The sequence below is a fragment of the Brassica rapa genome, chromosome A03 (assembly GCF_000309985.2).
Source record: "Brassica rapa cultivar Chiifu-401-42 chromosome A03, CAAS_Brap_v3.01, whole genome shotgun sequence".
NCBI classification, from domain to species: domain Eukaryota; kingdom Viridiplantae; phylum Streptophyta; class Magnoliopsida; order Brassicales; family Brassicaceae; genus Brassica; species Brassica rapa.
Window position 1 is genome coordinate 5,358,093 of NC_024797.2, and position 27,264 is coordinate 5,385,356.

General features: G+C 35.7%; 6 protein-coding genes across 13 annotated transcripts; 3 read left to right on the forward strand and 3 right to left on the reverse strand.

The window, feature by feature from the left end:
- Positions 1–45: 45 nt before the first annotated feature.
- On the reverse strand, positions 46–6,297 carry LOC103856760 (villin-5). 3 transcript variants are annotated; one of them, XM_033288633.1, is made up of 24 exons: positions 6,111–6,297; positions 5,113–5,231; positions 4,920–5,019; positions 4,759–4,827; positions 4,444–4,680; positions 4,191–4,368; positions 3,972–4,104; positions 3,721–3,883; positions 3,484–3,631; positions 3,286–3,392; positions 3,045–3,200; positions 2,892–2,960; positions 2,741–2,809; positions 2,533–2,670; positions 2,318–2,446; positions 2,070–2,217; positions 1,942–1,952; positions 1,716–1,856; positions 1,510–1,635; positions 1,370–1,432; positions 935–1,280; positions 668–822; positions 402–580; positions 46–234 (listed from the first exon to the last, which is right to left on the reverse strand). In XM_033288633.1, exons 2-23 carry the CDS (start codon positions 5,169–5,171, stop codon positions 467–469), a joined length of 2,859 nt encoding a protein of 952 aa, XP_033144524.1. In that variant the 5' UTR covers positions 5,172–5,231; positions 6,111–6,297; the 3' UTR covers positions 46–234; positions 402–466. The 3 variants fall into 3 exon arrangements, with proteins under 3 accessions (XP_033144524.1, XP_033144523.1, XP_033144525.1); XM_033288632.1 differs by lacking the exon at positions 6,111–6,297 and adding an exon at positions 5,686–5,922; XM_033288634.1 differs by lacking the exons at positions 1,370–1,432; positions 6,111–6,297 and adding an exon at positions 5,686–5,922.
- Positions 5,968–8,477, forward strand: LOC103856761 (2-methoxy-6-polyprenyl-1,4-benzoquinol methylase, mitochondrial). 3 transcript variants are annotated; one of them, XM_009133886.3, is made up of 10 exons: positions 5,995–6,154; positions 6,316–6,482; positions 6,605–6,720; positions 6,842–6,968; positions 7,065–7,126; positions 7,204–7,359; positions 7,454–7,598; positions 7,703–7,774; positions 7,884–7,992; positions 8,254–8,469. In XM_009133886.3, the coding sequence occupies exons 2-10, from the start codon at positions 6,436–6,438 to the stop codon at positions 8,353–8,355; spliced, it is 936 nt and encodes a 311-aa protein (XP_009132134.1). In that variant the 5' UTR covers positions 5,995–6,154; positions 6,316–6,435; the 3' UTR covers positions 8,356–8,469. The 3 variants fall into 3 exon arrangements, with proteins under 3 accessions (XP_033144580.1, XP_009132134.1, XP_018513371.1); XM_033288689.1 differs by lacking the exon at positions 6,316–6,482 and having other exon boundaries at positions 5,968–6,154; XM_018657855.2 differs by lacking the exon at positions 5,995–6,154 and having other exon boundaries at positions 6,468–6,482; positions 6,576–6,720; positions 8,254–8,477.
- Positions 8,478–9,132: 655 nt separating this feature from the next.
- On the reverse strand, positions 9,133–11,232 carry LOC103856762 (18S rRNA (guanine-N(7))-methyltransferase RID2). 2 transcript variants are annotated; one of them, XM_009133888.3, is made up of 10 exons: positions 11,134–11,232; positions 10,939–11,073; positions 10,758–10,833; positions 10,474–10,557; positions 10,317–10,372; positions 10,167–10,223; positions 9,992–10,041; positions 9,774–9,926; positions 9,569–9,695; positions 9,133–9,462 (listed from the first exon to the last, which is right to left on the reverse strand). In XM_009133888.3, exons 2-10 carry the CDS (start codon positions 11,035–11,037, stop codon positions 9,298–9,300), a joined length of 867 nt encoding a protein of 288 aa, XP_009132136.1. In that variant the 5' UTR covers positions 11,038–11,073; positions 11,134–11,232; the 3' UTR covers positions 9,133–9,297. The 2 variants fall into 2 exon arrangements, with proteins under 2 accessions (XP_009132136.1, XP_009132137.1); XM_009133889.3 differs by having other exon boundaries at positions 10,939–11,065; positions 11,134–11,229.
- A 247-nt stretch (positions 11,233–11,479) lies between these two features.
- LOC103856763 (glycosyltransferase BC10) lies at positions 11,480–14,732 on the forward strand. 3 transcript variants are annotated; one of them, XM_009133890.3, is made up of 10 exons: positions 11,480–12,195; positions 12,281–12,397; positions 12,514–13,133; positions 13,221–13,292; positions 13,380–13,470; positions 13,585–13,665; positions 13,738–13,800; positions 13,894–14,016; positions 14,120–14,158; positions 14,252–14,732. In XM_009133890.3, the coding sequence occupies exons 3-10, from the start codon at positions 12,571–12,573 to the stop codon at positions 14,387–14,389; spliced, it is 1,170 nt and encodes a 389-aa protein (XP_009132138.1). In that variant the 5' UTR covers positions 11,480–12,195; positions 12,281–12,397; positions 12,514–12,570; the 3' UTR covers positions 14,390–14,732. The 3 variants fall into 3 exon arrangements, with proteins under 3 accessions (XP_009132138.1, XP_009132139.1, XP_009132140.1); XM_009133891.3 differs by having other exon boundaries at positions 12,281–12,411; positions 14,252–14,474; XM_009133892.3 differs by having other exon boundaries at positions 12,281–12,338; positions 14,252–14,474.
- A 246-nt stretch (positions 14,733–14,978) lies between these two features.
- LOC103856765 (cytochrome P450 71B10) lies at positions 14,979–18,785 on the forward strand. The gene is made up of 3 exons (XM_009133893.3): positions 14,979–15,849; positions 15,926–16,512; positions 16,932–18,785. The coding sequence occupies exons 1-3, from the start codon at positions 15,414–15,416 to the stop codon at positions 17,547–17,549; spliced, it is 1,641 nt and encodes a 546-aa protein (XP_009132141.2). The 5' UTR covers positions 14,979–15,413; the 3' UTR covers positions 17,550–18,785.
- On the reverse strand, positions 18,478–22,442 carry LOC103856766 (cytochrome P450 81F2). Its single transcript, XM_009133894.2, has 3 exons — positions 20,450–22,442; positions 19,770–20,057; positions 18,478–19,333 (listed from the first exon to the last, which is right to left on the reverse strand). The coding sequence occupies exons 1-3, from the start codon at positions 21,029–21,031 to the stop codon at positions 18,722–18,724; spliced, it is 1,482 nt and encodes a 493-aa protein (XP_009132142.2). The 5' UTR covers positions 21,032–22,442; the 3' UTR covers positions 18,478–18,721.
- Between the last annotated feature and the right edge of the window lie 4,822 nt (positions 22,443–27,264).

Consider the following 27,264-nt stretch of genomic DNA (forward strand, 5'->3'; position numbering starts at 1 on the left):
TTTCTTCAATAATAGTATTAAACCAACAGAGAAAAGTCAAGCCCAGGAAAAAAAAAACAGACCATAGCCACACTGATAATCTGATAGATCATAAAACAAACAAATACAAAAATGTAATCCTAAGTATCATTTTAGAAAAAAAATTGAATTATGTATATATAAAAATATATAGAGAATGTATATATTTGATTATTTGAAAGCAGCTCAAAACTGAAATATGTATGATGCCCTCCCCTGCAAAAGAAGAGGAAGAAATGATTAAGACTATACTAAACATGCTAATCATGATTTCTTGGTCTATCAATAGATAAACATTGCATCAAAACATGATGAAGACTTTGAGTTATCAAGCAAATCTATCAATAAGAGTAAAGATAAGACGAAAAATGGATCCAACTTACGGGTTTTGGGGTTAAGTTGATGATGAAGAAGAAGAAGACTTGAGTTCATGAGGGAAGAAGTGTGTTCAGAATAATTGAACAGCCGTTTTGAGCTTGTTTTGTTTCCACTTTGGTAGTTTATAGAACTCACTCTTTGTCATCTCAAATTTCTCCTTGAAGTCTGCTGAAGTCAAGTATGCCTGGAAAGAGAAGCTGTCTCCATTAACACACAACCCCAAACTAACGAATCTTGTAATATGTGTTAAGAGTGTTTAAAAGAATCTGACCTCTCTTCTAGTGAGGTCGATATCTGGAACAGGATCCTCTGATTCGGTTGTGAGGCGTTCGTATGGGAATGTAGGGAGGTTGCTTTCCTCTTCTGCTTCTTCTTCTTTAATGTTGCTCATTGATTCATCCTCTGCCGTCTCTGCTCCGTTTGTAGCTTCATACATCAAAAAAGAAGAGCAAAGAATGTTAAGCTCTAGAACTCAAGTTATCTCACCAAATCAACAGTTTGGGGTGTTTAAATGTAAAGTTTTTATTTTGCAGCAGACCTTCAGATGAACCGGGGCTAGTTGGTGTTTCTTGAGGAGTAGGCTTGGGTTTCTCGAAAATCGCTGTGCGGGCAGCAATAGCTGCGGATTTGGGTGCGAGTTTTGTGAGGTCTGGTGCATGAGACTTGGGGTAAAGCTTTCGGACCATTGGGCCAACCATAGGAGGTGGAGTTGATAGGTTTCGTGTGCTTACGTTCCCAAAGTTCGCAGCAAGTGCGTTGAAAGCTGGAGACCGTCCCCTCACACGTGATCTGTCTGTAGTAGAGGTCACACTTCTTGACCTGGGCTGCGGTTTGTCTGGAACGCTGGACCGGCCGCTGTACACTGGTACTCTCCTTTTAGGTTTCTGGGCAAAAAAAAAAGGACAGAACATGTAAGACAGAAACCCAGCGATTGAGTTTGCTCACATCTAACTAAATGAGGTAAAGCTTTTACATTTAAAAGCTGCTTTTTGTTTGTTAGGACTGCGAGCTTTCTCTGGAAAGAGTCTCCATGCATCTGAACAAAGCGCTTGATAGGAGTTAGACTCTAGCCAGAGAGTTTCGAGCAAGTGTAGAGAGAGAGAAGCGACTTACTGCAGATTTAGTAGAGTCCCAGGTGAAGAACCGAGTGAAAAATGGAGGTTCGTTTCCTTCCGTTACAATGTATATCGGTGTTTCGCTTGCTAGATTCTCTAGGAGGAAATCGTGCTTAATGAATTTCTGTTGAGGAAGACAATGAGGAAGAAGATCTGTAAGAACAGTAACGTCAGTCTATATCTAGTTGAATGAATCTTAAATACCTCTCCAATGTCTAACACTTGCGGTTTCTTCTTGGGGTCAACTTGTTGCCCGACCCAGACATAGACTTCAGTGTGACAATCAAGAATGAAGATATCTTCAGTCATCAGATCATCTTGAGTGAAATTGAAGATCTCTGTAACCTATATATGGGAATAAAAAGAAAGAAGAGTCTCAATAAGATCATAACATAAACATGGCTTACAAAAATGAAAACCATACGTTTACCTTTAGAGTTTCTGGTAAGATAGCAACATCCACAAGAACAAAACCCATCAGAAAATGTAAATAACAATTTAGATAAATTCTTGGATCGAGAAAACAAAGCGGGAACATATGCTGGCAAATGGTTTTACCGTTTGAGAAGGTGCAAGAGAAGAGATGAGGATCACTCTCTCCATCCTTCTTGATCTTCTGGCTCGGATATTCTGATTTTCCTCCTAATAATTCCCAGAACTGTTCAGACTCTATACCTTCCTTTTGTGCCTTGGTGTGTTCATCTGGCTGTATAGAAGAAAAAACAAGAGCCATAGGTTCAAGCAAATGAGGAGATATGAGGAGGCAAGCTCCCAAATGTACAAAAAGGCTCATTAACACATATTACCTTAATCAGATCCAACATTCTCTCCATAAGTTCTTGATCATCCGAGGTAGTTAGATTGCCACACCAAGTGAAAACAGTAGAATCACCATGTAATATATAACAGTGCGAAGAATTTAACCCCGTGGAAACCTGTTGGAACCAGATACTAATTGAATTAACTGTACTAAACATGATGAACCAGAAGGCAGTTTAATTGAGAGTTTCAGTACACATACCGCATCTATCTGTATGGCTTGCATGTCCTCTGGTCCAGAACCTTGGACCCTAAACAGCGCAACACCTTCTGCATCATAAGTATTATCAGGGACTTCGTTCTCTGCTATGTACTTCTTGAACGCATCACTTAGACCACCCTGAGACATTGAAAACGAATTGTTACAGAGATTGTGATAAAAGATCAAATTCAAAACTAAAAAAAAATACCTTAAATGTGATGAAGCTTTGCATGATCACGAAAAACTGAATTGGTTCTTTTCCCTCGTAAATGCGAGCCTGCACGGATTAGACTAATAAATTCATATCCAATATGTATATGAACCTTAGAATCTATAATGGAAACAATGAGAAGAAGCACCTGAGCCGGCATAAACTTCATGGATTCAACCATCTTGCTTGCCATGGAAATAGCAGATGCTCTGTCTTCCTGTATATATCACCATCAGTGAGCACATATATATAGAGAAAGAAGCTATCTATATAATATGTGTGTGTCTGTGATGAAATTGACCTCGACGCTTTGTTTTCCTAACCAAGTGCCCACTAGATATTCCTCTCTGTCATCTCCGGGATATGAGTACTGCAATATATAACAATCTCCGCTATAAAACTTTGATTGTTCTGCTCCTTCGAGAAGGATCTTTTCCTCGTTATTGATTCGCCAGACCTGCAAAATTTCATATTACCAATCAAAAGACTGTTTTGATTACTCAAACATATCAATGCACATGTAGCAACAAATTAGTAACTACCTGGAGATTTCCTGTGCCATCAATGTATGGCTTGGGTTCGTCTTTAGAAGAAGGTGAAGAAGTCTTAACCAGACCTTCAACGTTAACTCCTTGCTTTTGCAAAAGAGCTGGTGAAGAAACAAACAGAGATTAAGCATCTCACAATGGAATGTTTAAAACTTCAGCGATTTGATTAATATAACTAATAGTCTATTACACCTGCAACTTTTCCTCTGCCTTGCCGGGGCTCCGCAACTGTACTTGTAGCCGGCCATGAATCAAACTTAGATCGGAACATCACTGTTTCAAACCCTTCCATCACACTGATTAGGTTTGATTTTGGACGTTCAGACGAACGGAAAAATTCCTGAAAAAAATTAAGAGTGACAATATGACAGTGAGTGAACAAAACTCATCAAAAAAGACTATTGGTTTGGTGCATGTGAAGTAATGTACTTCTGCAGCTTCACACGCGTTCTTTCTTTGATCAATTGAAGTATTTCGTCCCTTCCAAACGAACACTTCGAGACCGCAATCGAGAATATAACATTTGTTAGTGTCTAAAAGCTCTTTCTCCAAAGTCTCAGACTCTACGGCTTCTGTCTGTCCCTTCTCCACACTAGAAAGACCAAACATGCCTCATGTCAGAACATAATCATCTGTGCCAGTAATTGGTTAATTACAATGCAAGATCAAAGGTGTTCTACCTGAAGAGTTTGATCCCGTCAGACTCAGCGGTTTGGTCATCACTCACTGCTGATTTCTTAGGAAGTGGAGCAAACCCGCCAAACAATTCCCAAAACTCTCCAGCTTCAGCATCAGCCATCATCCTCCCATCATCTACAAGAAAGAAAGTCATTAAAAACTCAATCAAGTTGGTGACAACCTTAACCTCCATTTGTTCTGTGACAGTTAAGTTCACTCACCCACAGCTGCGATCTCGCACTTTCCATCATGGTACGTGTCTTTAATGTACTGAACAACCTCAAGAGCTTTTGCTCTTTCTTGAATACTAGAATTAGAACCACTGAATTGAAAAATTTTGGACTCTGTATCAAGAATGAAAACGTCGTCATGGTTGAGAGTCGAACGAACAAACGGAACCTGTAAATGGGGGAAAAAAACAATCAGTTGAGAAGACCAACCAAAACCATTTCATGACATTGTTAAAAGACTTGCCTCTTTCACACGGACGACATGTTTGCCTTTGCAGATATACAAACGCGTCTGATGCTCCTCAGGCTTCACGTGGTTGAACCCGGAAGCAACTCCACCTTCCTGAGGTATTATGCAAGGTTTGAAGTAGGAAAGGAACTTCTCAGTCTCGTGACCCTGTACTTCTCGGTACTGAACAGCACGCCCACCTAAGGCTGAATCTAATTCAACTGTCATAACGGCTACAGAACCATGTTCATCCTGTTTTAATCAACACAAAGACCACCATTATTCTTATTCATTAAAGAATACGCAACTATATGAAGAAAGTGTTGTTACCTGACTGGAATCTTTACCGAGCCAGTAGTGAATATCATGATGCAGGGAACCACTTTTTGACGCTGTGGTCTGGCGTGAGATAGAGTTATATAAGAAAGTTTTAAAAATTATCAAGAGCTATGTATAATCAACGAGAGATATAAACACAAAAGACTACCGACCTTTAAGACTAAATAGGAATCCCCAGAGAAAAATTTGCCATGTGACTCATTTGGAACAGCGACAGGTTTGAAGTTCTCGATGCGCCATATTTCAATCCCTCTGTACATGCAACAACCAGGAGATTTAAAAATATGCAGATGATCTCAGAAGCAATACCGCAAGAAGTAGAATAAGAGTGAGAGAGAAGGTTACGATTTCTGGCCACATCCTTGGAGAGCCTCATCTAAATCTCTCATTGAAAACGTCGCCATTCTAGTTTTTCTTCTTTTTAAAAGCTTAAACTCTTCTTAGCTTCAAAAACAAACTCAAACCTGCGAATATAATTAACGAGTGATGAGTTGGGACTTTTCCAAGGACAAAATTCAAACTGGGAGTAGTGCAGATTTAAAGAAAGAGACTTCTCTAGATGTCTCAATGCATGTAACAAGAAAAACAGCAAATGAGATGAAACAACCGATGTAAATGAGACACGAAGCTTCTACCGTTGCATATTTTTCTAACAAAACATAATGAAGGTACCATGCTCTTCAACACAAGCAAGTAGATTCATATATCTGAGATGGACATGCAGCTAGATTCGTAATAAAAAAAAAAGATTGATTTGGAGGCCATCGAACCCCCACCACATGCAAAAAAACGAGCTGGACGATATAAACTCGATGCATGAAGGCAAGATTACAAATCAAATTGTTTGTGTTGTCACATGGATTATGAATCAATTGTCCCTGTAAATAATCTAAACAGGAACTATTACAAAGATAATACCTTTTTTTTACAGAATTTTGTCAAGAACAAGGTGCAATGCTGCGTGCATCCTTCTACAATTCTCTTTGATGCGAAGAAAGGAAAAGGGAACAAGAGGAAAATGTGATGATCCGAGAAAGTAAAAACGAACTTTGTGGTGAGACTTGCCGCTTTTTCAGGTGGAGACAAAATCAAAATGTTTTAATCCCATTATTAGTTTTATCTTCTTTCTTTTTAATTATTATTAGTAGATTGAGCTTGGCTATAGAAAAAAAAATTATAAATTAAAATTTCAGTAGACAGACTTGCAAATTCAAAAAAGTAGAGAAGTTTTCAATTTCTACGAATGGCATGATTAATCGTGCTTCCCTCCCCCATAAGCTAAATTAACGCATACTCCCTCATGCCAAAAACAAAATTAGAAAAAAAAAGTTGAATGCACTAACGTGTAAACCAGTTCGTCACTTTCACTTGACCTCCTCCGTCGCAGGTCAGTTTTTCTCCTTCGGTTTCGTCTTCCCCCATCGCGGATCCAAACAATCGTCGATCAATTTCAACCATAACCGTTGCCTTGAGCGGCGATTTGTTTTACGCGGCGGCGTAAAACCAAAATGATCTTTTACTAATTGGGGTCCCATTATTAATTAACAGTTTTAAAAGCTCATAATGGGCCTAAACTGATTTACAAAAGCCCAATATGTACTCCGTTCGCGATTAGAGAGTCAAATACTCTCTCGCTCGGTCAAACTTTGGTCTGGTTCTGGCACCGGTATGTTCTGTAATAACATCACGACGTCTGCACTGACTCGATCTCGGAGGTATTATTCATGAATTAGATTCCCATTTCTATTACTCTTGATTCCTCGTTAGTTCTCGAGCTTAAATTTTGAAGGTTACGTTTCAAAATTTAGGATTTTGGTTTTTTCTTTTCGGCGTGCAGACTTTCTATACAAGCTATGGCACTTCGATTACTAAGCAGCAGGAGGAGGCTTGGGAGCATAGTTTTGAGTTACCGTTCCCCTCTTGCTTCCCTTCATTCCCATGCCACAAGTTTTGGTATCACTCTCTTCCCTCTCTTCATTTGCCTATTTAGTGTTCTTTTGGATGACTTTGATCATTTGTATTCAGATTATGATTTCTCCTGTGTGAGTTTAACCTCACAATGGTTGATTCTCAGGTTTTCAACAAGTAAAGGAAGAAGAGAAAAGCAAGTTGGTTAGCAACGTTTTCACCAATGTAGCTTCCAGTTATGATATTATGAATGATGTCATGAGCGCTGGCTTGCATCGGCTATGGAAGGAAAGGTTACACTATTGTGGTGATACTTTTATATCACAACTGTTTTATGATATCCTCTTGTATGACAAAAATGGCACTTTTGGTGGTCTTTTTTATTTCAGACTCGTTGGGAAGCTTAGCCCATTTGCAGGGATGAAGCATCTTGATGTGGCCGGTGGAACGGGTTAGTCCATACAACTGATCTTTGTTTAACTATACTCTTGTCGTAGATATTGCTAAGGGGTTGTCTCTAATGTGCAGGTGATGTTGCGTTTAGGATCTTTGATGCTGTTAACAGTGTCAAACGAAGAGCGTTGCGGAAAGTTGATGAGGCTTCAATTGAAGAAACTCAGATCTACGTATGCGACATTAACCCCAACATGTTGAACGTTGGGAAACAACGTGCTGCGGAGAGAGGTGAAACCTCTGATGTTTGTTTTGCGTCTTCTTTGGATCGTTTACATTTTGCTTTGTATGAAAGAGTTCAAGCTTCCTTTGCTATCTTGAATAGGTTTAAGTGACAACAGGTCACTCGTATGGGTCGAAGGAGATGCAGAGGCCTTGAGTTTCGATGACGATTCAATGGATGGATACACTATTGCATTTGGGATAAGGAATGTTACGCACATCGAAAAGGCTCTCGCAGAGGCTTACAGGTACACAAACATATTCACACCAACTTGATTTAAGTGTGTCTGGAATGTAGTATCATGTCTCAGTGTTTATGTATGATCTTGTAACAGTCTTCACACTGTGTCAGGGTACTAAAACGAGGAGGGAGATTCTTGTGCCTTGAGCTCAGCCATGTTGACATTCCGGTCTTCAAAGAACTGTAAGTTTTGATGATTAGACATGATGTCGAACAGTAGAAGTAAGCATGTCCCTAAATCTTTTTTATTTTTCTTTGATGGGATCTCTTTTTGTTTCTTCTTGTGTTGCAGATACGATTTGTATTCGTTCCAGGTAATTCCAAATTTAGGGGAACTAATTGCCGGTGACAGGGATTCTTACCAGTACTTGGTTGAGAGTGTTCGTCGGTTTCCTCCTCAGGTTCAACTTTTTGTTACCTTTCTTGGAAAATTTCCTATTAGTCTATAGAGATTGTTTACTGCATGGTTTGGATGATTTGGATAAAAATGATGTTGTTAACTGGTGGGTTTGTTGAACAACATTAGTAACATGCAGTGATCAAATCTGTAGTAGATGGTTGTGCTAGATTCATGTAAGAAGATGGGTTTGAAGTTTAGATAGTGTCGTTTTAAGTTTTAAGCCTCTGTTTGTAATGGCTAGATTGAATAAAAATAAATGCAGGAGCGGTTTGCAAAGATGATAGGGGATGCAGGATTTGAGAAGGTGGAGTACGAGAACCTTGTTGGTGGAGTTGTCGCCATCCACTCTGCCATTAAGCTCTGACCTTTCTCTCATTTCTTTTGCTTGTCCATTTTCTCTGTTTCAAAAACCAAACTGTAAAAGTTCTTAGGTTGAAATAAAGAGAGAATTTGATTCACAATTGTTGAGGTTTACGTCTCCCTAACAACAATTAAGCTTTACAACTAAGCAGACGTACCATACAAGCAAACTAAATAAAACTAAAAACTTGCAAGCTGAAAACTGTTGTTAAAACCTGGCTAAAACTACACAACACAGACAAGGAGACCATTACTGAATGGGCTCTGTATTGGGCCCAATAGAGTACTACTCTCTTATGGGCTCACTGAAATCATTTCATATACAAACATAGTAGGCACTTGCACCTTCTTGAACCTTTTTGGATTAAATGTAAGACTATATAATGTAACATCAGAAACATATGTTTGCTTTCTGGTTTCAAACCCGTCTAGAATTGCCAAAGGATTTGAATACAACTTGTAGCTACAATAGCTTACTAAGTTACTATGCAATGTATCAAAGAAAAGTCGACGCAGAACTTGCCACTGCATCTGAAAAATCTTCCAAGTCCAGATGATGATCCACAACGAGAAAGCTCGGTTTTGGACATCTATGACCGTACGTATCATCATAAAACGTGAGATCATAAGAACATCGTCGAGACAGACTAAGCAATGCTCTTTGTCTTGACGTGGAAGATATACATAATTCCTTTGACTGTTATACTCACTTGATTGAACATATGGATAACTTGGCCAGCAATTTTTTAAAATTAATTTTAAAAATAGAAGAGGACAAGGCTTAGCGGCAGCGCAAATCACAAGCGATATCTGTGAAGTAACCAGAAAGGGTTTGAGTACACACAAAATGTAGAAACAGTAAGGATGTTCAGTATTTTTCTTTTCTTTCAACGACAAAACATAATGCAAACGCTATAAACTAGCGTTTTAAAACTAGTAACGAAAATCAGAAACGCGACTTGCGTTTCCTTGCGGTGTACTTGGAATCAGCAGGAACATCGTTTCCTTTCCTTCTACTTTGTTCCTTCTTCCTCAAAACCCATTCCCTTCCTTTCCCTTTCTTGTTCGTTCTCTGCTTCTTCCTTGGCCTATTCCTATCTGATACACATACCTTTTCACAAACAAAACAGACAATGGTAAATAAACACTTCTATATATATAGCAGTAAGTAATCAAGACGGTAAGGAGAATTGGATATATATATATATATTATTTACCATTCCATTGTCTTCGTCTTCACTATCATCGTCATCATCTTCCGAGCCACTTCCTTTATGCCCATCGTTAATACTGGTTGGAACAGAGCCACATGTGAGGACCAAGAACTCTTTTCTCTTCTTAGTACTGCAAGTTAGAGGACATGCCAAAGTGTTAAGGCGCAGTCAAATGTGAAACCAAAAATAAGCTTTCACAAGAAGGTACCTGTGTGGGTAGTCGACAACGAGTCCACCACCGAATCCAGCTTGTAAGGCCTGGCGAAGGATCAGCTCACGCTGAGCGATGCTCTCAGGGTAGACTTGGAAAACTGCCCTTGCTCCTCTTGATAAGCATCGATATAGTGACCCAAAGAAAGCCCTGAGTGATCAAAGATTAGACACTGTCTTATTGACTCAAGTTTAAGTAGAATGATTTGCACATACTTTAGCCTCAAACGAGGTTCATGCGATGACTTGTCAGCATTGCATAACCACTGGAATCAGGGAAAGAAAAAGGAAGAAGAGCTGGTTAGAACAATAAACACAAAAAAAAAAATTTAAAACGAAAGTAAATGTAGTTAAAACACAAAAAAAAATCACATAGTTTGAGAAGTAAGACCTGAACAGCCGATATACTGATGGCTCCATCTATGACTCCTGCACGAAGACCTAAGCCCTGAGACATGGATAATGTACATGAATAAGCAATTGCTAATACATTACAATTAATTTTTCAGAAAGAATATACCACCAAAAGAGACTGACATACCTGGCCCATGTCACCAAGTAAAAGATCACCCTCAACTTCTCGTTCAACAGCAACGTCTACATTGTAATTATTAAATATAAAAGTTGGCTTAGAGATTCTACAAGAGAAAAAATTAGAATGGTACATGAATTCTTAGCAAACTAATGATTGAACTTACTAAGCATGGAGGCTGAAATGTCAAGACCAATCCATTGGTGCCCGTTCTCAGAGATTGTTTCCCCGCTCAGGCCAGATCCACAACCTAAACCACAACAGAGACTATTAGTCAATCTCCCCTTTTGCAACAGAGCTAAAGAGATAAGCTTGCACTACATCTATTCACTATCCATAAAGTAGCTAGATACAAGACCTCAACACAAAAACGTGTGCAAATGATACACAGATTCTTCATCAAAATTGCTCATCATCATAAGTAAATGAAAGGGAATAAGTTTTTTTTACCAATATCAAGCAAGAATCTAGGAACATCATCTTCAGGCAAAGCAAGAAGCTCCAAAGCTCTCTCAGACAACCTCGCCTATAATAACCATAAGGACTATATGTAAGAGATCACAACAATTGCTGAGTTCAGGAAAAAAAAAACAGAGAGATATTTTCTTCTTCAGGGAAAGAATTAAAGCACCTGAATTTCGACGATACGTGAGGAAGAAGTATACTTGCGAGCCTCGGAGTCATCGTAGAATATCTCCGGCGGCGCTAGCAGCTCAGGTCGAGTCGACATTTTAAGTGTCTTTAGAGCTGGGACGATTCTGCAGCTCTGCAAAACCGTGGCTTTACTTCGAGAATTGAGATTAACAAATCACAGAAAGGTTCTTACCTGCGCGACTGAGTTTCGAAGAGGAAGAACAAACAGACCAACGGCGATGAATCCTTTTTAGAGGTTTTTTTATTTTATTTTTAACGCTGAATCCTTTTTAGGGTTTAGGATTGGAAAAAAAATCCAAACTTGGTATTTGCAAAACCAGCTTGATGATCGTGACTGACCGGACCGGTTAGACCAATTTGATTAGTTTGGTTTCGGTTTTCTCTTACGGGCCTGAACTTAAAAGTATTACTTGGGCCTAAATAGTAAGCTTTCTGTAGCTCATCGTTTAGCTTTACCTCACAAAAGTTGAACTTACTTCTGTTTTTTTTTTTTTTGACGGCAAAAACTTACTTCTGTTTTGTTTGGCTTTTTTTTTTTTTGAACGGCTTCTGTTGTGTTTGGCATAAATTCAATTTTATTGTATCAGTTGGAAAAAAAATCAATTTCTTGTATTATTCCAGAATTTAGTCGACAAATAAATTCAATTCATTTTATAATTTCAGCATTAAATTAATTCATTGTCTGAATTATTTGCAGGTAACAAATTTCAACTTTGACCTAGATTATTGTTCGCCAAAATTTTCAGCTTTTGTTGAACAATATTTATAGTAATACTATCGGAAATTTTTGGGTAAGCTGCAACATTATGGATGAACCAGAAATGTAATATATGTCAAAAAAAATGTATTAATATTAAATAATTTAAACCAATAATAATGCTTCCAGATTTAGAAAAGAAAAAGGAAAGTCTCTGAACACTTGTCTGATTTCTTTCTTTTTCTTAATTTCAAAGCGAAGAGAGAGAAAACAAATCGAGGATCTGAATCGTCTTCTTCAATAGGAAAAAAAACACACTCGTTCACATGACACACAAAATTCACATATAAACATTTATTCTCTCAGTCTCTTATCTCTTGACTTGTTGTTTTAATTTTTTTTTTTTGCTTTTAATCCCCTAGATCTTTTAACAGTAAGATCACCAAGGTTTCATTTTTGAGATCTGGGCTCGTACAAAGATTCTATTTTTATCTACCCATCTTCTCTTCCATTACCAATTCTGCTGGAATCAAACAGGTAACTGTAATAACTACTCTAGTTCTCGTTCCTCTGATAAAATGCTTTTGTCCACTGTGAACTTTACTCTTCTGTTTGTGTACAGCTTGCGGAGCAAAAGGAATCACGAGGAAGAAAGTCTTGATTACGTCGAACGTGTGGGGGTGAGAATCTCTTTGTAGTCACTCACAACAACAACGTGCACTTGCTCCCTTAAAACAAGGTTTACACCAAAACGTGTGGGGACTTGCGTATTTAATTCATGTTTCTAGTTGCTTGTTTCTGAAGATAGTTGTGTTAAAACTGATAAAGATTCATCCTTTCAATACAATTCTTCAGGTTTTTAGCTCAATGTGTAAAAGATAGTTAATAAAGATTCAAACTTTATTCGATCCAATGGGGGAGACACAGAACCTCCACTTGCCTCTCCGTAACCGCTCTTCATTAAAGAAGCCCTTACTAATCGTTCTACTAGTCTGCATCACGAGCATCCTCTTGGTCTGCACTTACATGTACCCACAGCACAAAGTCAAGAGCCCCGCTTGCGAGGGCTTATCCACCAGAGGCTGCCAAGCTGCTCTCTCCGGATGGCTTGATGTTCACGTCAGGAAACACACTGACGAGGAAGTCGCGGCTCGAGTTGTGATCAGAGACATACTCAGAACACCTCCCGCTCTGACCTCTAAATCGAAGATAGCGTTCATGTTCTTGACCCCTGGTACTCTGCCGTTTGAGAAGCTGTGGGATAAGTTTCTCCAGGGTCAAGAAGGGAGGTTCAGTGTTTACATCCACCCGTCGAGGCTGAGACCGGTTCACATCAGCCGTCACTTTTCGGACCGGGAGATTCATAGTGATCAGGTCACGTGGGGGAGGATCTCTATGGTTGATGCTGAGAGACGGCTTCTAGCAAATGCTCTTGAGGATCCTGACAACCAGCACTTTGTTCTTCTTTCTGAGAGGTGATTGATTCATCTTAAACTTATATATAACTTTGCTCTCCAGCTGCATTCTCCTTACAGCTAGCTCTCTCTTTTTAAACTTTGCAGCTGCATACCGTTGCATACGTTTGACTACACTTATAGATATTTGATGCAGGGTAATGTCAGCTTCATTGACAGGTAAAGTAAATGACTCTTAGAAAACATTTAGAACATCTTTATACCATTAATATTCACCAATGCTTGCTCTCTTTCTCCTGTGTCAAGTTTTGAGGATCGTGGACCTCATGGGACAGGGAGACACATGGATCACATGTTACCTGAAATCCCAAGGCAAGATTTCAGAAAGGGTGCTCAGGTAACTTAATCCATGAGTTGTAGATTGTTCTGTTTAGTTATGAAATGTTGAGAACATGTATAGAGTCTGCGAGAAAGATGATTTATAGTTCAGACTTTTCTCCTTTTGGTGCAGTGGTTCACAATGAAGCGTCAACACGCTTTGATAGTGATGGCTGATAATCTCTACTACTCTAAATTCCGCCAGTTCTGCAGAGTAAGTTTGCATATTAATTTGTAGCTTGAAGTATCAGTTTTGATTGTGATAAACTCTCACATGATTTTGCAGCCAGGGGTAGAAGCAAATAAGAACTGCATTGCGGATGAACATTACCTACCTACATTCTTCCATGTGAGTGGATCAACAAATGCAACTCTCTCTTTCTTATATAACTTTGATTCTACTCCTCCTTAATGAGATATGTTTGTTGGTCTTCTTCAAAAGATGCTTGATCCGGGAGGAATCTCGAACTGGTCAGTCACATATGTTGATTGGTCTGAGCGTAGATGGCATCCTAAGACATACAGAGCTCGCGATATCTCACTCAAGTTCTTGAAAAATATCACGGTAATAATAATGTCACAACACCATTCCTTTCAATACATGACATCTTGTTATGTTTCTTCGCTTTTTTGTTTGATATATACTTTCCTTCCTCGGCTCCTTGCAGTCTGATGACGTGAGTGTACACGTGACAAGCGTTGGCAAGGTACATTTCTCGCTTACTGTACTCCAAAATACTGAAACTGTCATGTTTTTTTCTCTTCATTTATCTTCTGTTTCTTTTTGTTTTTTTTCTTAGCGTGGAGAAGAGCTTCATTGGCCATGTACATGGAACGGTATAAGAAGACCATGTTACTTATTCGCAAGGAAGTTCCACTCAGATTCTGTTAACAAACTTGTCAGACTCTTCCCAAACTACACCAGCACAGTGGTCTGAGAGAGAGGGAGATGAAGCCTGACTCAAGTTCTCGAAACTGAACCATACTATTCTTGAAACAGGAACGAAACACTTCCTGATTATCTTGAGATTGGATTGGATGGCTAAATTTTTCTAAAGAATCTGAAAATGCTTGTTGATGAGACAGGTTACTCTGCTTTTAGTATAAGCAGGAGTTTTTTTGGTTACGGATTGGTTATTTATGATGTTAACCATGGTTCGGTTAGGGTGTACCGTTTTATGTTGTTGTAACTTGAGCTATTTGTAGTTTTAAGCACAAAGAGTGGAATACATTTACTATGTTCTAGAGCCTGTGTACAAATATTTGTTACTGTTTTATATCCCTGACTTGTCTCATACTTGTCTAGATTTTTCAAGTACTCCTCATTGTCATGTCAAATATCAAATTGTTAAGTTTTGCTACTTGAAATACATGGCAACTAACAAGTAACAAAAATAATTAGCGATTCGATTTAATATTGTTCGTTAGTTGTTTTGTCACTAAAAAGAATAATGATATTTAGAACATAAGAATGAATAGATGTCTTAATATAGAAAAATACTTTTCTTTGTCGTAAGAAGTATTAAGTACTTTCATACCAAAATTTATGTATTTTTTATTATAGATACAAGTATTTTGTTTGGAGTAATTCTCGTGTTTTTTCATGTTGATTATCTAGCAATTAATTTTTAAAGACTCAAAAATATGTCTACATCATTCACAAGTACTTGCAAGTAGCAAGTACAACGGAGACAAATAACATGTAAGAAATAAATTTTTGTGTAAGTAATAACAAGTATTTTTTGGACAAATCAAGTACAAGTGTAAAGATTATTATTCGTACAAAATAAGCCAATTGTCAAATGTACGTAAAATAGCAGTATTTGGCTTGCGTTCATTCTTGCTATGTTTTGTGCCATATATATTGAAAAATTCAGTGCCATATAATATGATACAAATATAATATAATTTTGCTCTGTGAAGCAGTAAATGCCAGTTTAGACTATTCTTGTTGTTGACATCATGATAATTAATGTCATATTTAAAAAATCATTATCTCTTCACAAATCTGTTACAAAAGTTCATGCATATAAAAAACAAGAGCTTTGCTTTATCATCACTTGCTCACTTACAAACGTGAAACGTGTTAAGAACATGGCAGTGATTTGGCTTCTATCGCTTCTCTTCCTCATCTCTATCCTTATCACCGCCGTGAAGCGCACTAAGCAGAGCGACGGTCGGCAACCACCATCTCCTCCTGGCTTACCGTTCATCGGGAACTTGCACCAGCTGGGACCATTACCACATCAGTCTCTATGGGAACTCTCAAAGAAGTATGGTCCTGTGATGTTAGTGAAACTCGGAAGAGTTCCAACAGTTGTAGTTTCTTCCCCTGACACGGCAAAACAAGTTCTTAGAGATCATGACCTTAATTGTTGTAGCCGTCCAAGCGTGGAAGGTATCTATATATGTTTTCATGATATTTATTCTATGTCTTTCTCTGATTCTATTAATTAGGTTTTGATTGTCTTCAGGTGCAAGAAAACTTTCTTATAACTTTAGAGACATTGCTTTCTCTAGATATGATGATTACTGGAAAGAGTTAAGGAAGCTGTGTGTTATGGAACTCTTTAGTACTAAACAAGTGAACTTGATTCAACCCATCAAGAAGATGGAGATGAAGAAGCTGATTCACTCAATCACTGAATCTGCTTATAAGAAAACTCCGGTTAACTTGAGCGAGACGTTTCTTTCCCTGAATGCTAACGTGGTTTGCAAGGCATCATTTGGTGTGAGTTTTCAAGGGACTGTGCTCAACAATGAAAAGTTCCAAGCTTTAGTCCATGAGGCTATTGAGATGTTGGGGAGCTTCTCTGCTTCAGATTTTTTCCCCTATATAGGTTGGATCTTTGATTGGTTCACAGGTTTACATGCAAGGAGGGAGAGAAGTGTGAGAGATCTTGATGCTTTCTATGAACAGATGATTGATTTACATCTACAGAAAAATAGAGAAGAAAGAAGTGAAGATGATTTTGTGGACTTGCTCTTGAAGCTGGAGAAGGAAGAAGCTGTTCTTGGATATGGCAAACTCACAAGAAACCATATCAAAGCTATCTTGATGGTAAGCATAGTGAGTCTGCACCAAATTATAGCAAAAAGAAAAAAAGTATAGTGAGCCATATCTCATAAAAATTTCAAGGTTAAGGTAGAGAATAAATTAGCAATAAACAAACAGTTTCATGTATTTACTACAAGTAGTTTTTGTTTCTATCATGTAGGCTTCTAATGATTGATATTAAGACAATCTACATTGGTAGTCTCTCAAAAATATATAATAACAAAATAATTGAGAGAAGAAGATAAAAAGTTGAGAAACTTTCACAAGAGTCTCTCATTTTTTTTTTTCTTGTTAATAGAACTCTTTATACTATTAAATTCTAATTACATAATTAAATTATTTTAATATATTAATATTTCAATATTAATTTCACTTAGAAAACTCACTAATTAATTTGATGCTCTAACTGTCTTTGTATGTAGAACATTCTTCTAGGGGGAATCAATACTTCTGCAATAACCATGACATGGGCAATGGCGGAACTCGCAAGAAACCCACGAGTGATGAAGAAAGTTCAATCCGAAATCAGAGACCAGATAGGGAAAAACAAAGAAGCAAGAATCATAAGCTTAGACGAAACAGATAAACTCAAGTACTTGAAAATGGTAATCAAAGAAACATGGAGGTTACATCCAGTGTCACCTCTTCTAGTGGCAAGAGAAGTAATATCTGAGTTCAAGATCAACGGCTACACAATTCAACCAAAGACAAGGCTTCATGTCAACACATGGGGTACTGGACGCGATCCCGAGATATGGAAAGATCCAAAAGAGTTTATCCCAGAGCGGTTTATGGACCGTGACATTGAGGCAAATGGGCAGCACTTTGAGTTGTTACCCTTTGGAGGTGGTCGAAGAATTTGTCCAGCAATGTACATGGGGGCGACAACAGTTGAGTTTGGTCTCGCGAATCTCTTGTATCAGTTTGATTGGAAGATACCAGAAGGTGTTGAAGATGTTGACATGGATGAAGCTTCTGGACTCACTTCCCATAAGAAACATGATCTTCTACTTGTTCCTGTGAAATCTTTTGATTTTTGATCTAAAATAAGCCTATATTTTGTTTGGTTGAATAAAACTAAGTCTATAGTTTATAGTTTACTTTATGAAATAAATTGTAACTAATGAAGTGTAAAAGATTTAGACACGCCATAACGGGTGTCTATTCCAGTTTTTTGTTTGATTTTCTGTTAATAACGGGTGTCTATTCCAGTTTTCTCTTTGACCAAACGATGTAACAAAATTGTGAATTCAAGTAATTGACATTTTTTTATTGATGAAAATGTTGGTGTTATGTTTTACTCAAATTTATAAGTATTATTTTTATGACATTTCCCCCAAAAACTAGGTGGTGAACAGAAAAAAAAACTTGATGAGTAACCAATTTGATAATGTAGCTATGATATGTCTGTTGAATATATTATAATGATAATATTATTTATTCACTAATTAAAGAGATCGACTGAATACGATGAAAATATTTTTATATAATAAAATTGTGAGTGGAATAAAAAGAATTCATGTACTATTTAAAAATTCACATTTACTTTTGGAGGAAGAACCAAAGTGTTCAAATCAAAATTTCTATTCTTCAAAAAAAGAAAAAAAAATTCATATTCAATATTCGTTTTGTTTCGTAATATATGATGTTTTGTCTCAATAAACACATATTACAAAAAAAAAAAATTCTAAAAAATATCACCAATTTAACTGAATATATAATTGGTTACTGTTTTGATTCCATGCATTCTATATAGGATAATGTTTTCCACTCTATTTATGATGCAACATCTCAATGTGACATATTCCATGTGACCCGTTATATCTTCACATGATCTTTCACGTCATTCCATGTGACCGGCTTCCTCAGAAAGTAGAGCATGATCGATTTGCAAATGTTATTTTTTTCGTTACTGAATTACATATGTTATTTTCTTAAATGTTATCAAGAATTTGGTCATCCACCAAATTGGCAGCCAACAACTCTTTATTTTATTGGTAGTATCCAATGCACAGTATCAACAAACTATCGTCTTATCGTCAATCGAATCTTAGTATTAACATCATAACATCCATCGAATCTTACATTTTCTAAGTATTATTTAATCCTTAAAACAATCATACCAAACTTATTAAAAAGAAACCCGAAAATGACACTTGAAGCGCTTACTTTTAAAAGGTGCATGAACCAAGTAACTTAATATAGTGTAACTTTAAGCAAAGAGACTAGCCATAATGGGACGCTGATAACAAACGGCTCGTAACGGCACGAGCTTACGCATAGCCATTCCAGGATTCTCGGTCATATCAATCTTCTCACCATTGACTTTTTCCCAGTCAAAGCATTGAATCAATGATCCTAAAGCCAACGATACCATCCTTTGTCCCAAAGCCGCACCCGGACACGTCCTTCGTCCGTTCCCAAACATCATCAGCTTATTCGTGTTCGCTGCTTCTTTTTCTTCGAACCGCTCGGGCATGAACTTCTCGGGCTCATCCCAAAGCTTCGGGTCTCTATGTATGGCCCAAGAGTTCACTAGTACGATAGCGCCACGTGGCACGTCGTATCCACCAATTTTGAGATCTTCAGAAGGAGAACGCGGGACAAGGAGTGGTGCGGCAGGACACAGCCTAAAAGTCTCGGAGACTATGTTTTGGAGATAAGGGAGATTCACAATGTCCGGCTCGTCGACCAAACGTTCTTGTCCGATCTTAACGTCTATCTCGGACTTTGCCTTCTTCAACACTTCAGGGTTGTTTAACAAATTCGCCATGGCCCATTCTAGCGTCACGGCTGCAGTATCCGTCCCCGCAAGCATCATACTCTATATGCACATTCAAATATGTTAGTTCATCTTTACATATACATATTTTGTAAATATTATTTATATGTAAAACACAAACCATGGATCTTTCTTCATTCAGTTCTTTATGTTTGCATTTATAATTAAATATTGATAAACACACACCAAATACTAATATTTTATTGGAGAAAACATATAATACATATTCAAATATGTTAGTTCATCTTTATATTTCATATTTTGTAAATATAAAATGTAAAGCACAAACCATGCATCAATCTTTCTTCAGTTCTTTATGTTTGCATTTGTAATTACATTTTGACTAGACACACAAAATACTAATATTTAATGGAAGAAAAGCATATAACATGTAAACGCATACCACTGGTAAAGAAACAAAAGGGGACAATTTATATGATTTCTAGTCTAGGTTCTATGTGTATGAGAGAGTACTTACGAGCATGAGGCCTTTGATGATGACGTCACTGTAGTACATGGGTTGGTCTAGTTGTAAAGACAACAAATGACTAAGCATTGTGTTGCTTTCCCCATCTCTTCGGCAATCATCAAGTAGCCGCTGCAAGAAAGTGTCCATGGCTTCGCCAAGTGCTTTCACTTTCTTCTCGTAGCCGTGGCCAAAAACTTTGAGAATCGGTAGATAATCTCCTGGATGGCTCGCACCACTATTGTCGTTGATCTCTGTCACTAGTTTCTTGAATAGATTCGCCTCTTCCTCGTTGTGAACCTTTACGAAACAAACATATAAGCAAAATAATTAGCCGATATATTCCACATCGAATGAATTCTCATGCACAAGAAGTAGCTAGAAACCAATTACATAAATACATATGTAGCAAATCCATGTTTGGTATGTAAACATTTAAAATATTCGACAACAACATTAGAATTTAGAAGTATAACGGACTAGTGAGGTTATTAGTATTCAGTGTTTTAAAAATCGATATAGAGGGTTTCTAACGGCAAAACGATCACGAAACAATATTTAGAAAATCGGTCTACGCGACCCTTGATACGGCTAAGCACTAATTCCTTATAAACCTCTAATTACGTCTAACGATTTTTTTAAAATATTTGTTGTATTAAACGTTGATACATGTTTGTTTAGATGAAACTAACCTGGTCTCCGTAGTAACGTCTTCCTGTGACCATACGGACAATATTATTGAAAGTTAAATCTGCAAGAAGAGGCTCAAGCTCAACGACATGGCCATTGTAGTCACGCGAGAGTCTCGTGAGCAACCGTTGGATCTCGTCTCTACGAACGGAGAGGAGTCCGGTGAGACGGTGAGAGGAAAGGATCTCAAGAGAGCAAATACGGCGGAGATTACGCCAATGGTCGCCGTAAGCGGCGGTCCCGATCGTGGTATAGTCGTAGGCGACGTATTTGGCGGTCAGAAAATGCGGCCGGTTTGTTAAAATGACGTCGTTCTGACCCATGAAGCATTCTCTGACGAGAGGCAAAGAAGATATCACGACGACTTGGCGAGAGCCATAACGTAGGGAGAAGATTTCGCCATATTTTGCCGCAAAGTTGCGAAAGAGACGGTGGACCGGCGGTTTCACGAGGTGGAGATTGCCGACGATGGGAAAGGGAGTTGGTCCTGGTGGGAGATTGTAACGCTTGGTTTTGGTTGAGAATAAGAATTTGTAAGCTAATAGAAACAATACGAGTGGCAACAAAACCAAAACGTAATCCATGTTTTTTTTTTGTTTGGTTTTGTTTTAGCTAACAAAGGTTTAAGTGCAAAAAGGTTGATGGCTATGTATGTGTATATATATATATGGATTGGTTACAAAGTAAAGCTTCTATAAATTAATATTCACTAAATAAAGTATAAAATATAAATTATGCTGGTCATGAGTTGAACTAATGTAAAATAATTTACAGTATAAAATAATTATTTCAGAACCTCCTATATGAATATATGCTTTTTAAAAAAAATTATAAATCGTAATTATATAAACTTATTCTTATATAACTGACATAGAATATACTAAAATAAGAATATAATGTTGTTTGTTTCTATTTAAAGCTGAAATCTTATTACTGAAAATTTATAATTTTGTGTTACTTATTGCATAAAAAAACTTTTATCTTTCAATTTATATCCAAATTTTCAACAATTTTAAATGCAATAACTAACTTTTATGCATAATTGCTTTTAAATAAATCATAGATCACCAAAATTAATAATAATGATCATTATTTTTATTAATTTTGATTTTATGAACATACATCACTTTTATATTATAGGCAAATAGAATATCATCATCTATTCTGTTATGATATGTCAGATTGTTAATTATAATTTCAAATTTTTGTAATTCATTTTGTTAGTAGATCCACCATTTTATTTTAATAATATCATTTAAAATTAATGTATAGATTAAACAGTTTTCTATATATTAATAAATATTATTTGTTGATTGATTATAATATATATAATGATAAACGTTTAAAGTTCAAATATATTAATGCATAGAGATTTTACTGTATGTGAAAATAAATTTAAATAAGACTGCATGTTTTGAACGTGAACTCTTCAGTCTTTTTTTATGTTTTCTTTCTCCTTTTTATTCATACCAAATCAAGCTTTTATGTGATACCTTGTTCACGATGAAAAAGTGATACCTTGTTCATACAACTTTTCTTTGAGTTTCACTGGTTATTGTGTTATCTTTGGGTTATTAATTATGAAAAGGGTGGTGGACATATGAATTCTCCTTGAACTTTTGACATAGAGATCTGAGGAGAGATGTTTGATTTAATATTTTTGATACAAGGATATGGTGGACTTTATTGTTGGTCTCTAGTCCAAACATTACAGAGTTGTGTATTCTTTTCTTTTTTTAATTACAAAGTGAGTATTCAATCAGTCTTCTGAAATGATTTGAGTTTCATAGAACTTATGTGACTTTTATTCTTTTTATAAATTTCAAAATATCGTTTCAAATTAATATTATTATCTGTAAGGATAAATTGTGCACACAAAAAAGTATAAATTATTATTGTTATATTTTTTGTATATATCAATTAAACTATACTATTTATAAGAAAAAGAATGCCTAAATGTATATATTATGTTATAGGTAATATCTTTACCTCTTCTAGTACAACTATAAAATTAAACAATAGTACTATTTAAAGTTTAATATATTAATGCATAGAGGTTCTCGATGAGATGAAACAAAATACGGTATACATAGCTAGAATATCTGGTAATCGCTGCCGACCTAAAAAAAATATATTTTGTTTTTTTAATTAATTCGTTTGTGTAATTACCTTAATATCATATATTTTTTTAGTGTGGTTATTGATCCACTTGCATATGAACACTACCACTACTTTTTTTCAAGCTGCTACTAATTACAAAATTTTATTTTTGTCAACGCTACTAATTACAAAACTAATCCCCTTTTATGAATTCTCAAATATGGCTGCTCGTTAAGTTTAGAATACCACAACAACCACAACAACAATTTTTAGCAAAAAAAAAAACAACAATTTTGATAATAATAATTATACTTATGATTAATATTATTATTAGTTTGGATAGAATGTGACGATGAATGATCATTTCAACATAATAAAATAAAACTATTTATATTGAAGTTGACAAAAAAGGTAATTGTTTATTTATGAAGTACATATTCCGATTTACGTATGTATCAAGCAATCGGCTCGCGCCCGCCACTCTAGATATCCGTTGGAAAAACAAACAATTAAGTGATTTTAATGAACTTAATATAAATGAATAAGAAATGATTTATTTAGAAAAAATGATTTATTGAATTATAAGTCTTTTCTTAAGAAATTTTCTCTGTTGAAAGAAACTATAAAATTAACTGCGTCAAAGTAAGTTGCTAGCTATTTTGTTTCAATATTGTCAAAAAAGTGGTTTGTTGTAAGGAGATCAAATCTACTCTATAGTTTAGTGAGAGAAAAATATTACCTTACCATGATTTATGATATGTATTTGCGAAGACCATGGTTTCGTATAATGTGAATTATGACTATGTATCACTACATAAAATTACAGTTCAGCAATAGTGACAAAGCTTTGATAGCTATAAGCAAAAACCATGTAATAAATTTTAATTTACAATTTGATCCAAACAAAATATAATTTACAACAAACTTGCAATGGTAACCAATATGTGCTTATGCGTGTCCGCCGTAATTGACCGATCAAAACAATCAGAAGCAAAATTTAGACAACTTTGCGACCACAATTTTTTCACCTACCAATATGTGACCTAGTTCATTCATTAACACTTTTCTATACGTTAAGCGTGGGAACTATAAAAACATATACAGAATAGACCAATATCGAGTAATTATAATACAGAATAAGCCCTAATTATAATACTACTATTTTTTGATAATCGAACTTAAAATCAGTAAATTATAAATGGATAGGCTCTAACTTATTTATTTCTCCAAATACCTATATGAAATTTAGTTTATTCATTAACACATCATCAATTTTTAAGTTTTTTGTGAGCCTTTAATTTGAACTGATTAGTAATGTATGAAATTTCTAAAATTTCTCTGTTTTAAATGATAATTTTTATCTTATGTTGGACTGAATCTCGCTTTATAGTCAATAATATCAATGATTTTGATACCATGTGTTATAGTATTTTTTTGTCGACATATCATGTGTTATATAGATGTACAATATGTTTTATTTGGGCTGTCGTACCTCCACAAATTCTGATTTTGATAACAAGTTAATTCTTACAGATTTACAACTCATACCAAATAATAATAAATAAACTGGTTTACAAACTTTCATATATTAGTTTACAAATCTTTCAATTTTTGATATGAAATATCTATAATATTATAATTTAAACTTTTATTTTTAGAAAAGAAAATCTAAAACATGGAGTTTATCATACTGTGAATAAGCCCATGGTCAGAAAATTAGAATTATAAGTTGTGAAGTATATTAATTTTTATGAATTTTCAAGTTAGAACTAACTGAAATGGGTGAAACCTATAATTTCTCATTTCATTAATAAATTGTTTATTAAAATACATATTCTCATATTTTTCTTTAAATTCTCAATGTGGAAAATAGAGCGATTAAAATTTAGTTCCCTATACCAAACTGTTGCAAACTAATAATCAATAGTTAATTTAGTTAAGAAAAAAATTAGATGTAAAAACAGTTCTTTTCTTCTTTCCTTAAGCTTATAGCTGCGTAAGCTTGTATGACTGATGATAATGCAACATGGAGGTAGTCGTATTGACCCGCCATCTTAAGTAAGCCAAACTTAAGATTTTTTTAATTTGTATCAATAATTCAAGGTCTCGTTATCAGTATCACGGTACAAACTCAATTGGTAAAGTCTTGCTTGATTAAATATTCAACTATTGCAGTCAAATTACTTATATATATATATTATTTTTTTTTGAAACAAAAGGTGGAATGTATTTTTGAGAAAAAAGAGGATGCCATAAAAAGTGTGTATGAATTCTTATAAATTATTAGCCAGACTATAAAGTGTGTATTAGTTATCATTTTCTTAACGTTAACTGTACCTAAAAAGTTCTAAACACGAATAAAATATTTCCATCGAATAGAGGTGATACCAGATTTTGAGATAGTGCCTCACATATATAAAAATGTGACGTGGTCAGGAAACTGTGAGGTAGTCGTATATAGTACGTATCATCTGATTTGACTGACTGATCATATGATCTGTATATATCCGTATATTGTAGGAATATTCAGTTTGTTGATGATTTGTGGAGAAATCATATCTTTCTTGTTTTAAACACAGTTTTTCTTTTTTTTCCTTTTACGATTAATTATACGATAATATTTATTTACCACCTAAAAAGTAAACGAATCACAACATAGTGAATATTTCTTCGTAAATACTAAAATATCACATTCACTCACGGGAACAAAAACCAAGATGTCTCACTTCTTCAACAACGATACTTTTAGGCGGTTATAAATTATCTCATAGACGATCTTGAATGCACACGAACTTAATAAATTAAAAAGGCATATCATGATACGTGATTGAATACAAAGTCAATCTGTGCAATTTGGATTGTTGTTTAGAAGTGCGAGTAAAGGAAAATAAGATTTGTTTTTTTTTCGAGATTGTATTGTATGTGAAATTATGAACTCAAATCTTTAACTCGGATTTGGGTTGCTTAGAGAAAAGTAAAGTGGTCTCGGATATTTACAGAAAATATCTTGTTGCATCCCGAGCGAGTTGGGGTTAGATGAGGCTGGTTCTCCGGTTGTAGCCGTTGCTCCAAATCCGTAACCAGCATTGGTTAGTTGAATCTGTCTGCTTGCTATATCGTCTTTGTAGAGACTGTCGAGCAGAAGATTGTCAAACCTCTGCCCTATAAACAGTGACATCATGTGAGTTAAAACTAGAAAGTTCTCTTTAGTTTAAATCCGAATGAGATGACTTACGAGTTTTGTTGCTATTGCGAGACGAGGATTGTTGTTGTTATGAGGTGTGACTAGTGCAAGCTGCCAACCACTTCCTCCAGCTTCTATTAATTAAGCTAAGACTATTAGATGGGCCTGAAGTTTCATGTCCTGCAAAGAAAGTGTTTATCAATTTTTGTCTCTTCCTACAATGGAAATGTATGAGAAAGTTTATATTTTACTATATGTTTTTCTTTCTACCTGGTGGATATATTGCAAGAGCCAATGCGTTTTTTTGTTCTATCTCTGCGGCTTGTGGGTTTATTTTATTTAGACCCAGCACCCACCCAAGGAAAAGGCTCACTGAGTGGTTGGTTTTACAATGCGTAGATGTATTGAAGAAGAGTCACCAGTGCCAGTAAGTCATCAGTGTCTATCAGTGGTGAAGGTTACTTCAATCAAACATTATCTTTTTTACACAGAAAGAAGAGGTTATGAAAATAGTTTGTAATGCTGGTTGCTTTCCTTTTTCTGTAAATGGGCTTTACAGTGGGCATGTAAATTATTATTTTCGGATTGGTTCATATTAAATCTGATTCGATTAAAAAAGAAAAGAAAAGAAAATAGCACTAAAATTAAAAGTGGATTGGTGGGGGTGTCAGCCTTTGCGTTACTTAACCGTTATTTCAACTTCCACAATCTAAAAAGCACTGTTTCTGTTTTGTCTGAAGAAGAGAAATACCAAGAAAGACGACGGGAGAGGTTCATTTTTCATATAATTCGGATAGAGATGAGAGTTTCAACACGCTACAATTCCACCATGTTTCACATCTAAACAGTTATAGCAGAAAGGAGTTATGATATACAAACAAGGTTCCTCACTAGAACCCTACATACTTTCTGAATATATTATGCTTAATTGAACAAGTGTTATTAAGTAAGGAATGTAAAATAAAAAGAGGTAAAATAACCCTAACCAAAAATAACCGGCCCAAAAAAACTCGAATTTGAAATATTTTAACTTAAGTATTTGTTAAGTATATTAACTTAAGTATTAAAGAGTTTTCAAGTGAGAAATTACATTATTCTCTTTTTTTTTTTGGTAAAATGTTAAATTATTATACCAAATTCATTATTCTCATTTTCATAGATCTTTGTGGGCATGCCCTGTGCCCATAAGAACAACCAACTGCCCATGCAGAAGATCGTTCGTCATCCCCTCCACTAGATAAACACACAGCCTCAACTAATCCATTTGTCACAAAACCCTCGGTTAGTACAAAACCCCATAGAACAAGATCTAAATATTTTATCCCAAACCATTATTATCCGTATTCATGAACGGATGAGTCACTTATGAGTCACATACTTTATGTAAAATGGCTTGTTATCTTGACTTAACAAAAATGGCATGTTATCAGTTTCTTTTGTTGACAAAAGCGTAAATCAATCATTGGTCCACTCTCTTCATTTACCTTACTATTAAGATTGCATTATCTAGCAGTGAAAAATAAAAAGTAAATC